Source organism: Hemitrygon akajei, chromosome 27, assembly GCF_048418815.1.
Source record: "Hemitrygon akajei chromosome 27, sHemAka1.3, whole genome shotgun sequence".
Taxonomy (NCBI): domain Eukaryota; kingdom Metazoa; phylum Chordata; class Chondrichthyes; order Myliobatiformes; family Dasyatidae; genus Hemitrygon; species Hemitrygon akajei.
Window position 1 is genome coordinate 19,250,791 of NC_133150.1, and position 15,369 is coordinate 19,266,159.

At 43.4% G+C, this 15,369-nt stretch overlaps 1 protein-coding gene across 3 annotated transcripts in view; it reads right to left on the reverse strand.

The window, feature by feature from the left end:
• itpr3 (inositol 1,4,5-trisphosphate receptor, type 3) overlaps positions 1-15,369 on the reverse strand; it is a 310,863-nt gene that overhangs the window by 268,146 nt on the left and 27,348 nt on the right. For all 3 annotated transcript variants that reach the window (XM_073030432.1, XM_073030433.1, XM_073030431.1), the window contains exon 2: positions 4,408-4,478. In XM_073030432.1, the coding sequence (XP_072886533.1) occupies positions 4,408-4,478 (71 nt within the window). The remainder of the gene's footprint in view (positions 1-4,407; positions 4,479-15,369) is intronic.

The following is a 15,369-nucleotide window of genomic DNA, read 5'->3' on the forward strand; positions in this document are numbered from 1 at the left end:
CCAATCCCTTTAGAATTTTATACGTTTCAATAAGATCTCCCCTCAGTCTTCTAAATTCTAGTGAGTATAAGCCTAGTCGATCCAGTCTTTCTTCATATGAAAGTCCTGCCATCCCAGGAATCAATCTGGTGAACCTTCTCTGTACTCCCTCTATGGCAAGAATGTCTTTCCTCAGATTAGGGGACCAAAACTGCACACAATATTCTAGGTGCGGTCTCACCAAGGCCTTGTACAACTGCAGTAGAACCTCCCTGCTCCTGTACTCAAATCCTTTTGCTATGAATGGATAAAAAATACCATTTGCCTTTTTCATAGCCTGCTGTTCCTGCATGCCCACCTTCAATGACTGGTGTACAATGACACCCAGGTCTCGTTGCATCTCCCCTTTTCCTAATTGGCCACTGTTCAGATAATAATCTGTTTTCCTGTTCTTGCAACCGAAGTGGATAACCTCACATTTATCCACATTAAATTGCATCTGCCATGAATTTGCCCACTCACCTAATCAATCCAAGTCACCCTGCATCCTCTTAGCATCCTCCTCACAGCTAACACCGCCGCCCAGCTTCGTGTCATCCGCAAACTTGGAGATGCTGCATTTAATTCCCTCGTCTAAATCATTAATATATATTGTAAACAACAGGGGTCCCAGCACTGAGCCTTGCGGTACCCCACTAGTCACTGCCTGCCATTCTGAAAAGGTCCCGTTTATTGCCACTCTTTGCTTCCTGTCTGCCAACCAATTCTCTATCCACATCAATACCATACCCCCAATACCGTGTGCTTTAAGTTTGCACACTAATGTCCTGTGTGGGACCTTGTCAAAAGCCTTTTGAAAATCTAAATATACCACATCCACTGGCTCTCCCCTATCCACTCTACTAGTTACATCTTCAAAAAACTCTATAAGATTCGTCAGACATGATTTTCCTTTCACAAATCCATGCTGACTTTGTCCGATGATTTCACCTCTTTCCAAATGTGCTGTTATCACATCTCTGACTCTAGCATTTTCCACACCACCAATGTCAGACTAACCGGTCTATAATTCCCCAGTTTCTCTCTCCCTCCTTTTTTAAAAAGTGGGGTCACATTAGCCACCCTCCAATCCTCAGGAACTAATCCAGAATCTAAGGAGTTTTGAAAAATTATCACTAATGCATCCACTATTTCTTGGGCTACTTCCTTAAGCACTCTGGGATGCAGACCACCTGGCCCTGGGGATTTATCTGCCTTTAATCCCTTCAATTTACCTAACACCACTTCCCTACTAACATGTATTTCCCTCAGTTCCTCCATCTCACTAGACCCTCGGTCCCTTACTATTTCCAGAAGATTATTTATGTCCTTTATGTCATAAAGGAATAGAATTGGGATTAGCCAAATGGCCCCCTCGAGCCGGCTTCATCATTCACTAAGATCACAGCGAATCTGACCTTGAACACAGTTCTACTTGTTTGCTCTTTCACCACCATTCTTGTTTCCCCAATAGACTGCACATCTGCTTATCTCAGCTTTGAATACATTCAAAACTGAGCATAGGCCCAACCTGTGAAACAATTCCTCAAATGTTTTCTCGACTGAGGTAAGGTGAGAGGTCATGGGTTAAATGTGAAAGGTGAAACATTTAAGGGGAACATGAGGGGAAACTTCTTCACTCAAAGGCTAGTGAGAGTGTGGAAGGACCTGCCAGTGCAGGCGTTGGATGCGATTTTGATTTCAATGCTTAAGAGAAGTTTGGATAAGGGGAGGGAATTGGAGGGCTATGGTCCAGGTGCAAGTCGATGGGACTAGGTAATTTAAATTGTTTGGAATGGACTGGATGGGCCGAATAATAGAGCCATATTATTGTCTATGGCTCTATGACATTACTCCACAAGTGGTCTTATCAGCATCCGCAGTCATAGCATGTTTTCCCCACTTTTAAACTTCTACTCCTTGCAATTAAAACTAACATTCCTTTTAGCTTCCTAATGACTTGTTCCACCTATGTATGGCCTGGAAGACATGCAACTTCAGGAAGTAGATGTCCTGGTTCCTCACCAATTTCGCCAACTGAAATGTCGTGGGAGACTGAAACATCGAGACTACAATCGGTGTGTGCTGCTGTTATAAGGCGGCCTCTGTACTCGAGTGATTCTCTCCCTCTCTCCCTCCCTCCCTCCCCAAATAATTGACAAATACACGTAAATAATACAGTAGGTACCTAATAAAGTTGCCATTGAGTGTATATTTGTTGCCCATCCTCTTCAAGGTTCAATGTGCTGTGCATTCAGAGATGCTTTTCTGCGCACCGCTGTTGTAACGTGTGGTTATTTGAGTTACTGTCACCTTCCTGTCAGCTTGAACCAGTCTGGCTATTCTCCTCTGACCTCTCTCATTAACAAGGCATTTTTGACCACAGAAATGCCACTCCTTGAATATTTTTTTCTGTTTTTTTCCCCATTTTGACATTTACCTGAATGACACTGAACCTCTTGACTAGGTCAGCCCACTGTTTTGTTTTGAATGCTGCCACATGATTGGCCGATTAGATATTTGCATTAATGTACAGGTGTATCTAGTAAAGTAGCCAATGAGTGTAAGTTCGTTTGCAAAATAGGCTGACGTAGGGTAAATGGAGATTAATGCAAAGTGGGAACTGTAATGAGGAAGGGAAAAGGGAAGGCAATTGAGACAAATTGGTACAGGTCTAAAGAGTGTACAGGAGCAGTGAGAAGGTCTTAGGGATTCACACTGATAGATCTTTGAAGGAGAAGGGACGTAGTAAGCATACAGGTTTATAAAATGTGTCACATTGATAGTACTATACTGTAGTAGTGTTATGTATTGCATTGTACTGCTGCAAAAAAAAAACCTAATTTCATATTGTATGTGAATGATAACCTGTTGTGGACTGAGAGTAGGAAAGATGCAGGAAGAGAGGAGTCACGGTTGGGAAAAGGGGAAGGGAGAGAAGAGGAAGCAGGAAGCAACAGATAGACATCCTGTAACAATCAATAAACCACTTGTTCTGCATCAAATGACCTTGCCTGGTGCCTCAGGGCTGAGTGTGTCTACACCAACGCCACCTCCCGCCCCTGGCACTCCTTCTCTGCCTCCTGTCCCACACTTCTCCCATGGTGCTCCACCCTCGCCATTCCCAACATCTTTTGCTCCCGCCAGATTTACAAACTCGCTTTCAGCTTCCTGTTGACAAATACAGTACTGCGGAGAAGTCTTCAGCACCCTAGCGAAGGATGTCTAAGACCTTTGCACAAGTACTGAACAGAGTACAAAAGCAGCTCATCATAAACTGACATAGAAAACAACAAAGTCAGCTTATGACTTGCTTATGTCTCCAAGTGACCACACCCACACTACCACACCTTCCTCATTTTACCTCCGTACAAAAGAAACTGGTCACCCATTAACTTCCATATCCTCTGATTCACTTTGTGCACCACAACAGGAAATCACTGTTTGTGTTAAGATATCAGCGCAGCACATGTCACTTATTCCTGAGTGGCTACGTCCACAGCCCCTCGGGGACATTTAACCACAAATGCCCTCTTGTGCAGAGCACAGACACACTGAATCTGGGTGGTACACTTCAAGATTGATCGTGGTGGATTCAGCACGCGTGCAAGAGTATGTAAACAACAAAGCATCGGAGTTCAGATGATCATAATTATAAAAGAACTGGTAAAGGTTTGACAAATAACCATTCCTCTACTTTCTAAGTACCATTCAGCGTGTTATATTGAGAAAAGAATTCCAAATGCTAAAGGCATCAATTAAATCAAAGGACATAAATCCATTAAACCATATGACTGAATTTCAGGAAAACAAATATGAAACACTGAGCTATGACTGGCCAGAAACAACGGCTCAGGGCTGAGTTATTACGCTAGCTGAGCAACCTCATGAAAATTATGTTATCAGAGGGCTGAGACTTTATTTGAGAACAAAAACTGCTAGAAACAGCATCTCAGGCAACATTATAAAAATATTTCAAAAATGAAACTATAGTTTAGGCACACATAAATCTTAAATATACTTAGCAGAGATCCATCTTCAAGAATATATAAAAATGCATAAAGGAAGATCTGATATACTTTCTGAAAAAAATAATACCCTGCAAGAAAATGTTTTAAGGAATCTATCTTAACATTTGCAGAATAAACTTACTTTCTATTGCCTTAGTATTGTGACAATTGTCCATTTATTTAAGGCTGAATAATAAATTCAAAAATACCTGTAAACAAATTTTAGAATTTTATAAGAGCTAATATTTATGTTTCAAAGGATATTTTAAAGTCAGATACTATTTGTTCTCCTAGTTTAAATTACCAAAATAAACCAAAAACATACAAATTATCTGACCCTTTATCATTTATACAGTAATAAGCCATGATCCAAATTTACCTCTAAATTTTTTGGGAGGATTTTCCAGGTCTCCAGCTCCTGGCTCGACAACACACCTATCATCCACCAAACTGAAAAACAAAGAGAACTTTTAAGAGGTCAGATCCAGCTGGAATAGCTTAATACCAGTACTAATTACCCCAAGAACTGATGAAGTCATACCCCTCAGATGGCCCTGAAAGCTATGATGAACATCAAAACCATCCTCTCAGCAATGCTGGCTGTCAAAACCCCATTTTTAAATAAACCCTATATTTCTGACATTCAGGAATGTATAAAGTCTGTAGAAGAATGAAACTAAAAAATGAAATATTTTAATCATGAACTTTTAAAAATATAATTGGCTAAAATCATGAAGCAAAGACAATGTAATTAAATAAAATACTTTTTTCCCCTTTCTGCTTTCTTTTCCAAGATCCTATAACCTCCCGTGATATCACTGGACTCACAAGTCTTCCGTTAGTACAGGCAATCTCAACAAGGTGGACCTCTGCTTCAGAGAATTATAGGTTCAGACAAGTTTCAGAATTCTGCATTAAATAATGCATGCACTTAAGTCCCAAACAACTTTCAAGCAAAATCCAGACACATGAAATAAAACTCTATTTCTGAAAGTATTTATGTGAGAAAGGCATTTCATTTAGAAAGATCAATAATCTGCGGTCAAGTGCAAATAAAGAACCATTGAGATTTTTATTAAAGATACAAAGAACATCCTACCATGATGCCAATGTAAACTAATCCCATCTGGGTGCACATGGGTTATATCCTTCCTTCTCTGCCTGTGCCTATATAAGTGTGTTTTAAATGTCACCATCATATCTCCTTCTGCCAACCAGTTTTTAAAAACATAATTGCATCCTATATTAGATGCATTATCACAAACACGAACAAAGATCAAACTTTCTAGGTACTGAAAAACATCCCAAAATAACAATTCTGCACAGATTCCTCCCAGGTTTTTAGTGCCTCTGAAATTCATTTCACTGATGCCAAAAGAATGAATTTTGTAGGCATAGCACAACAGTGGTGCTACCACAGCAAACTTACAAACCCCTCCCTCTTTGCTTTCCACAGGGATCGCTTCCTCCATGATGTTTCAGGCCGAGATCCTTCTTCAGGACTAGAAAGGAAAGGGGAGGATGCCAGAATAAAAAGGTGGGGGAACATCTCTGAATTCCTGGAATGGAAAGCTGCATCCTGGAGAGAACAAGGTTTTCCCTTCTCTCTGCCATTGATGCTGCCCTCTCATACATCTCCTCCATCGTCCCGTTCCCTTAACAGTGATAGAGATCCTCTTATCCTTACCTAGCACCACATGAGCCTCCACATCCAACACATCATCCTCTGCAACTTCTGCCATCTGCACCAGAAGTTCTTTACCTACCCCCTCCCTCTTTGCTTTCCACAGGGATTGCTTCATCGAACTCCTTCTCCCAATCCACCAAAAGCGGAACCTCCCAATGTTCAAACAATTTATTTCCGATCCCCATTCCCATTCTGACGTGTTGGTCCATGGCCTCCTCTTGTGCCAAGACGAGGCCACCCTCTGGGTGGAGGAGCACTATCTTATATTCCATCTCGGTAGCCTCCAACCTGATGGCATGGATATCGATTTCTCCTTCCAGTTAAAAAAAAAATTCCCTCTCCCTCCCCTTTTTTCCTATTTCCCACCTTGACCTCTTACTTCTTCTCACCTGCCTATGACCTCCCCCTCGATTCCCTCCTCTTTCCCTCTCTTCCTTGGTCCACTTCCACTCTCCTCTGCTGTCAGATTTCTTCCTCTCCAGCCCTTTACCTTTCCAACCCACCTGGCTTCATCTATTACCTTATAACTATCGTCTTTCTGCTGCCTCTCCACCTTTTTATTCAGCCATCTTCTTTTCCAGCCTTGTTGAAGGGTGCCAACTGGAAAAGTGTACTGTTTATTTATTTCCATAGATGCTGCCCGGCCTGCTGAGTTTCTCCCGCATTATGAGTGTGTTACTTTGGATTTCCAGAATCTGCAGACTTGCTCGTGTTTGTGTTACTTAGTGTTAGCGGGGTGGATTTCTGATCCAATGCCTCTTTCAATGAACTGCCAACCACTGCCCTGGAAGATTTATCATCTGAGCAGAGCCGCAGAATTGCAGGTTGTCTTTGCAGTAACCAATAGTTTTCTTTTGTGAAAACTACTTAAAGCAATCTTCAAATGAAGTTTATTTTAGTTCAGCAGAAAGATCATGCAAATTGAATCGTTGAAACTCTGGGAAAATGAAAAGGTCAAAGCAGTTTTAAAACCTAAACTACACATTAACCATATTGCATCGTGAGACACAATCAACATGTCATTATTTTCTTGCACTTATATATCAACATCACTAATGTTTCACCTTTAAACAAAACTTCAATAAAACATTTGGCAGAAAACAAACTGGCAGAACAAGTCGAGACTGTAACCTATTCCTGGCAAGCCTTTGGAGTGGCTCCACCAAGCTTCCGTACATCCTCCTGCACCTTGGAATGTACCAGTTGACGTACAGCACAGAAACAGGCCTTTTGGCCCTTCTTGGCTGTGCCGAACCATTTTTCTGCCTAGTCCCACTGACCTGCACCTGGACCATATCCCTCCAAACCCCTCTCATCCGTGTACCTGTCCAAGATTTTCTTAAATGTTAAAAGTGAGCCTGCATTTACCACTTCCTCTGGCAGCTCATTCCACACTCCCACCACTCTCTGGGTGAAGAAGCCCCCCCCCCAATGTTTCCTTTATACTTTTCCCCCTTCACCCTGAACCCATGTCCTCTGGTTTTTTTCTCCCCTAGCCTCAGTGGAAAAAGCCTGCTTGCATTCACTCTATCTATACCCATCATAATCTTATATAGTTCTATCAAGTCTCCCCTCATTCTTCTACCCTCCAGGGCATAAAGTCCTAACCTATTCAACCTTTCTCTGTAACTCAGTTTCTCAAGTCCCGGCAACATTCTTGTAAACCTCTGCACTCTTTCAACCTTATTAATATCCTTCCTGTAATTTGGTGACCAAAACTGCACATAATACTCCAAATTCGGCCTCGTCAATGCCTTATACAATCTCACCATAACATTCCAACTCTTATACTCAATACTTTGAATTATAAAGGCCAATGTACCAAAAGCTCTCTTTAGGACCCTATCTACCTGCGACGCCACTTTTAGGAAATTTTGTATCTGTCTTCCCAGATCCCTCTGTTCTACTGCACTCCTCAGTGCCCTACCATTTGATCAAACAACATTTTTACTGAGTTGCTGATCTTCTTGCATGTTAATTCAGATACATTTCTCAGTAGGTGGTGCATGGGAACATCAAACAGAGCAGCTGCTTTGGACCAATCTTGAAGAGGACCACTACAGACAATCCATGAGGTGATGGATTGCCCTCTCCTCTAGGTACAAGGGATTTTTTTTCCCCCTAAAAATATTTTTTTCCAGGATATTTGCAGTAAATGATATCAGGACATCTCTTTCTCTGTGTTCACAATACCACGCATTCAGTTCTGGTGGCTGTAGAATACCAGGACTCTATTCCAACCACACCTTCATGGGATCCACACCAGACTTCAGTACACACTCCCAGCAGCATGTACTTCTGCAGAATGCATTCATGTTGTCCAAATACAAAGTAGGTGGCAAACCACACAATGAGATTGGAATTGAGTTGATTTTATTTCTTATATCCTTCACATACATGGAGTAAAAATCTTTACATTATGTCTCCATCTAAATATGCAATGTGCAATCATAGTAATTTATAATAAATAGAACAGTCAATGTAACATAGAATACACTCAAATCAGCGCGAGTTAATCAGTCTGATGGCCTGGTAGACGAAGCTGTCCCAGAGCCTGTTGGTCCTGGCTTTTATGCTGTGGTACCACTTTCTGGATAGTAGCAGTTGGAATAGATTGTGCTTGAGGTGACTCCGGTCCCCAATAATCCTTCGGGCTCTTTTCTCCACACCTGTCTTTGTAAATGTCCTGAATCATGGGAAGTTCACAACTACAGATGCACTGGGCTGTCTGCACCACTCTCTACACAGCCCCTGCAATTAAGGCAGGTACAGTTCCCATACCAGACAGTGATGCAGCCAGTCAGGATGCTCTCAATTGTGCCCCTGTAGAAAGTTCTTAGGATTTGGAGGCCCACACCAAACTTCCTCAATTGTCTGAGATGAAAGAGGTGCTGTTGTGCCTTTTTCACCACACAGCTGGTGTGTACAGACACATAAGGTTCTCAGTGATGCCAAGATCCCAGATCCATTAATGTCAGTAGGGTTTAGCCCGTCTCCATTCCTCCTGTAATCCATAACCAGCTCCTTTGTTTTTGCAGCATTAAGGGGGAGGTTTTTCTTAACCTCACTGCGTCAGAGATGATTTCTTCCCTCTCGGCCACCTCATTATTGTTTGAGATAAAGCCAACCAATGTCCTGTCATCGGCAAATTAGCAGATTAGAGCTGTGGGTGGCGACACAGTCGTGGGTATACAGGAAGTAAAGGAGGCGACTTAGTACACAACCCTGAGGGGTTCTTGTGTTGAAAGTCAAAGGGGTGGAGGTGAGGGAGCCCACTCTTACCACCTGTCAGTGATCTGACAGGAAGTCCAGGATCCAGCTGCACAAGGCAGGGTCAAGGCCAAGGTCTCTGAGCTTCCTGTCGAGCCTGGGTGGAACTAATATATAACTAATGGTAATAATTATTCACTTGTACTATCTAAGGTGTTATACATTTACTTATATTATCACTTAGTATAACAGCTGCAATGAGAATCAGACAAAGAGTGGTCTTTTACAACTGTTTCTAGAATTAGTTAGCTGTGATATAAATATCTTCTGTCCGTGGAACTAGTCATATGCACGAGGCTGATTTCATTTATCGCAATACATATAACTTGCATAGTAATTTGCAAATATAGAAGATATTATCAAATAGAGTCATAGAGCATGAAAACAGAAAACAGGACTTTGGCCAGTCTAGTCCATGTGAAATTGTTGTTCTGGCTCGTCCCGCAAACACTTGGACCAGAGCCCTCCATACCTCTCTCATCCATGTACTTACCCAAACCTTCCTTAACTGTTGCAATCACCAATTATACCGGCAGCTCGTCCAGCATCCTCACCACCCTCTGAGTGAAGAAGTTCCTCCTCATGTTCCCTTAAATACTTCACCTTTCACCCTTAGCATGTGACCTCTAATTCCAGTCTTATCCAAGTGGAAAAAGCCTGCTTGCATTTACCCAATCTACAACATATCCCTCATGATTTCATAAAACTCTAGCAAGTCTCCCAACCTCCAGAGACCAAAGCCCGAACCTCTTCGACCTTTCCCTATAATGCAGGGCCTCAAGTCCCAGCAACGTTTCACATGCCACAGTTCTCCAGGAGACATTGAATTGCAAAGCGCAGAGATTCCCAATGGCTAGCGGTAGACGTCCATGGCATAAGATAAGGGTGGGAACTCCTGTCGTAGAGGGAGAGCAAGTTTAGAAGGAGTGACAAGCAGTCGGCACATTTTTTGCACCGTGGTTCACAAGGTGGCATTAGATTGCATAGAGGGTGAGTTTAAAAGAAGCCAGCAGGGACAGTTGGCACTTCCTGAGGAGACATTAGACGATGCATTAGACTCAGCAGGATCCAATAAAAAGTTAGGTTTAAGAGCAGTGGCCATTGTTGGAACGGCCAATGTGTGAGTGGGCCAGTGTTAGAGTGAGGAGTTGAGGCTTTGGGCCATCGAGGCTTCCGCGAGGAGAGGCACAGACCACAGGTAGACTTTTTCCCCCTATTATTTATTCTTTCTTTCTTCCTCATTACACATAGAGCAGTGGGTTTTCCAGACAGGGTAGTGAAGTGTGACCAAGGCCTCCAGCCTGCCTGACGACTACACCTGCAAGAGGCGCATCCAGCTGCAGCTTCTAACTGACCGTGTTAAAGAGCTGAAGCTGGAACAAGATGAACTCTGGATAACTCGCGATGCTGAGAGGTTGATAGACAGGACATCCAGGGAGGTAGTTAGACCCCGGGTGCAGAAACATGGGTAACTTGGTGACCATCAGGAGGTGGAAAGAAGACAGGCAGTCACTGTGGCTGCTCCCCTTGACAACAGGTTTACTGCTTTGGATACTGGTGGTGGGGGGGATGACCCAGCAGAGGAAGGCTTAGTCAGGTCCCTGGAACTGAGTCAGGCTCTGTGGCTCAGAAGAGCAGTGGGGAGGAGGCAAGCTGTAGTGACATGGGATTCTTTGGTTAGGGGAACAGAAAGGAGACTCTGTGGATGAGAACAATATTCCCAGATGGTATGTTGCTTCCCAGGCGCCAGGTTCGGGGACATCCTGGATCAAGCCCACGGCATTCTTAATCAGGCAGGTGAGCAGCCAGAGATCATGCTCTACATCGGTACCAGTGACATGAGTAGGAAGGGCGACAATGTTCTGCAAAGGGAGTTCAGGGATTTAGGTGCTAAGTTAAAGGACAGGATCTCCAGGGTTTTGATCTCAGGATTGCTAACCATGCCACGAGCTAGTGAGGTCAGAAAAAGGAAGATCATAAAGTTTAATACGTGGCTAAGTAAATAGTGAAGGAAAGCTTCAGATTTTTGGATCATCGGGCTGTCTTCCAGGGAAGATTGGACCTATGCACCTGAACTAGAGGTGGACTAATCAAAGTTCAAAGTACATTTATTATCAAAGTATGTAGACATTATACAACCTTGGGATTCATCGCCCAACAGGCAGACACGAACCAAAGAAAAGCAAATGAAACTATATTAAAAAAAGAACATCGAACACCCAATGTACAGAGAGATTAAAAACACATCAAGCAAACAATAACCTCAAGCAAATAGTGTCTGCAAAGAGAGTCCAGTAGTTCAGCACAGAGCCAAGTCATGGAGCAGCTATCTAAACTGGCACGTCCATCTCCTCCGGCCCAGACCCCTGACCTTTACAATCTGGCCCAGCGCCTAAATTGACATCCAAAAATCACTTTGAATTGCCATGATATGCTCTGAATACTAATGTCCCAGCCGGAAGATTTGCTAGTCTGCACAAGGGGTTTAAACCAGAAGTGCAGAGGGATGACAACCAGAGTGCCAGAACAGATGGTGGAGTGGTTGTAGAAAAAGATGTTATTGTCACAAGGGGACATGGAGACTGGACCCAAATGCAGGACACAGGCACTGAAGTACTAAGGGGAGGACAGGAACAACTAAAGGATAGAACAAGATGGGGAGACCGTGGCATGCAACAGTGATCCTGGAGTTCAGAGAGTTCATGGCAAAGACAGGACCCTGGCTTGGCTAAAGGATGGGTCTATGGGACAAGGAATGCTGGGAGGATAGACCCCTGGGCAGGCCGCATTACTTCTGGGCAGGGCCCAACCTCCCAGGCAGGAACACAGGGGCCTGGGCAGGTCACCAGGCACCTGGGCAAGTTGCAGGGCACAACCTGTCAGAAACAAGGGGTAGGAAAGGGTCAGAGTCCTCAGGGCAGACCACATAGCTCCTGGGCAGGGCTGCCTCCCAGGCAGGAACACAGGGGCCTGGGCAGGTTGCGGGGCACAACCCATCAGAAGAGAGGGGTAGGAAAGTGTCAGAGTCTCCCACCGGGCAACAGCAGTCCAGCCTGCTTACCCAACAGAGGCAAGGGATCAGAAGGGAGCTCAGTCCAGGGTGACTACAAGAACAGACTTACAGAACTAGATTAACAGTGGGTACTCCAAGCCGGGGTCAAAACAGGATAGACAGGCGAACAGCACAATCAAGGCTAAACAGCAGGACCAGCACATACAAGATGAACAGGACAATGCCCCAACTAGACTCAGTCCCAGAGCCCCTTATATACACTTGCCAGCCGATAGGCATCAGGTGCACCTCCTTCAGCCAAATTGATCCTATTTGGTCTTAAGGGTGAAATGAGGGACGGCTACAAGACCCGGAGTCCAGAGTCCGCGGACCGGCTCAAGACCCGGAATGCGGGCTCCGGACCGGACCATAACAGTTATATACAGAGTCAGGAATGAAAAGGTGGGACTATTTCTCTGAGCTGTGTATATTTCAATGTAAGAGTATTGTAGGAAAGGTAGATGAGTTTAGGACATAGATCAGCATGTTGACTTGATATTGTTGCCTTTAGTGAGACTTGGTTGCAGGAGGAGCAGGACTGGCATCTCAATGTTCCGGGGTTCTGTTGTTTTAGACACAATAGGGCAGGAAGGAAAAAGTGGGAGCGGTGGAAATTGTCACAGCAGTGCTCAAACAGAACAGAATGGAGAGCTCGTCTAGTAAGGCTTTATGGGTAGAGCCAAGGAATAAGAAAGGATTTTTTTATAGACTACCCAACAACCTGTGGAACTTACAGGAGCAAATTTGTAGGGAGATCGCAGACTTGCAAAAAACATAAGGTTGTGACAGTAGGTAATTATAACTTTCCACTTATTGACATGGACTCCCATACTGTAGTAGGGCTGGATGAGAACGAGTTTGTCAAATGTGTTCAGGAAAGTTGTCTTAACCAGTACATACAAGTTCCAACTGGAGAGAGTGTAATACTAGATCTCCTATTAGGGAATGAGACAGGGCAGGTGACAGAGATTTGTGTAGCACACTTTGTATCTAGTGACCATAAAGCTGCTAGTTTCAAGGTAATAATGGGAAAGGATACGGTTGAGATTCCAAATTGGAGAAGGGCCAATTTTGATGGTATCAGACATGATCTTTCCAGTGTGGATTGGGATGAGTTCTCTTCTGGCAAAGGTGTACTTGGTAAGTGGGAAGCATTAAGAAATGAAACTTTGGCAGGCACGGAGTTTGGATGATCCTGTCAGAATAAAAGGCAAGGATGACATGTTTAAAGAACTTTGGTTTTCAAGAGCACCTGGTTAAGAAAAAGGAGGATCATAACAAATATAGACAAATAGGAGCAAATTAGTTACTTGAGGAGTATAAGAAATGCAAGAGAACGCTTCAGAGGGAAATCAGGAGGGTTAATAGAAGACAAGAGGCTTTTCTAGCAGATTACAGGAGGAGGAGGTGTTTGCAGTCCTAAGGCAAACTTCAGTGAATAAATTCCCAGAGCCTGACGAGGTGTTCGCTTGGACCCTGTTGGAGGCTAGTGCAGAAATTGCAGGGGCCTTAGCAGAGATATTTAAAACATCCTTAGCCATGGGTGAGGTGGTGCAGGATTGGAGGATAGCTAATGTTGTCCCGTTATTTAAGAAAGGCTCTATGAATAAGCCAGGAAATTACAGGCTGATGAGCCTGACATCAATAGTAGTAAAGTTATAGGAGGGTATTCTAAGAGATTGGATAGACAGGGACTGAATCGACATAGTAAACATGACTTTGTGCATGGTAAGTCGTTTCTAACCAATCATATAGTGTTCATTGAGAGAGTTATTGAGGGAGTTTATTCAGGAGTTACTCAGGAAAGTTGATGAAGCCAAGGCAGTGGATGTTATCTGCATGGACTTTAACGAGCCTTTGACAAGGTCCCGCATGGGAGGTTGGTCAAGAAGGTTCAGTCACTTTACAGTCAAGATGAGGTTGTAAATTGGGGTATATATTGGCTTTGCAGGGGAAGCCAGAGAGCAGTAATAGATATTAGCTTCTCTGACTGGAGACCTGTGACTAATGGAGTGCTGTAGGGACCATTGTTGTTTGTTATCCATATCAACAATCTGGATGATAACATGGTTAAGTGGATCAGCAAATTTGTGTGGCACCAAGACTAGGGGTGTAGTGGACAGTGAGGAAGACAGTCAAAGCTTACAGCAGGACCAGCTCAAAAAATGGGCTGAAAACTGGCAAATGGAACTTAATGCAGACAAGTGTGGGGTGCTGCACTTTGTGAGGACCACCCAGGGTATCTCTTACATAGTGAATGGTGGGGCACTGAGGAGTGTGGTTAAACAGATTGATTGGGGAATACCAATCCGTAATTCCTTAAAAAAGGCATCACAGGCTGCTACGATCATAAAGAAAGCTTCTGATACATTAGCCTTCATAAATCAATATATTGAGTGCAGGAGTTGGGATGTTATGCTGAAAGTGTACAGGACATTTGGAGTGTCGTGTGCACTTTTGGTCACCTACCTACGGGAAAAGAATATAAATAAGATGGAAGAAATGCAGAGAAAATGCACAAGGATGCTGCCAGAACTTGAGGACCTGAGTTATAGGGAAAGGTTGAATAGGTTAGAAATTAATTCACTAGAACATAAAAGACTGGAGGAAACTGATAGATATTTACAAAATTATGAGGATTATAGATGGGATAAATGCAAGCAGGTTTTTCTCCCCACTGAGGTCGGGTGAAACCACAAATAGAAGTCATGGGTTGAGGGTGAATGGTGAAATGTTTAAGGGGAACATGGGGGGGGTGGACTTCTTCAGAGGGTAGTGGAGGTATGGAATGAACTGCCAGCATGTCATGAATGTTGGGTTGATTCCAACATTTAAGAGAAATTTGCATCGGTGTATAGATGGTGGGCTATGGTCCAGGCGCAGGTCAATAAGACTTGGCAGATTAATGGTACAGCATAGACTGGATGGGCCATAAAGTCTGTTTCTGTGCTGTAGTGTTCTAAGTTTCTACGACTCTAACATCCTTGTAATATTTTTCTGTACTCTTTCAATCTTATTTTAATCTTTCATTGTAAGTAGGTGTCCAGAACTGCAGACAATTCTCCATATTTAGGTTCATATATGTCTTATACAACTTCAGCACAACATCCAACTTCTGTACTCAATACTCTGGTTTATGAAGGACAATGTGGCAAAAGTTCTCTTTATGATCCTATTTACCTCTGACACCTCTTTCAAGAAATTATGTATCTCAATCCCCAGATCCCTCTGTTCAGCAAAACTCCTCAGTGCCCTTACATTCACAGTGAAAGTCCTAGCCTGATTTATCTTCCCAAAGTGAAACACTTCATACTTGTCTGCTTTAAATTCAT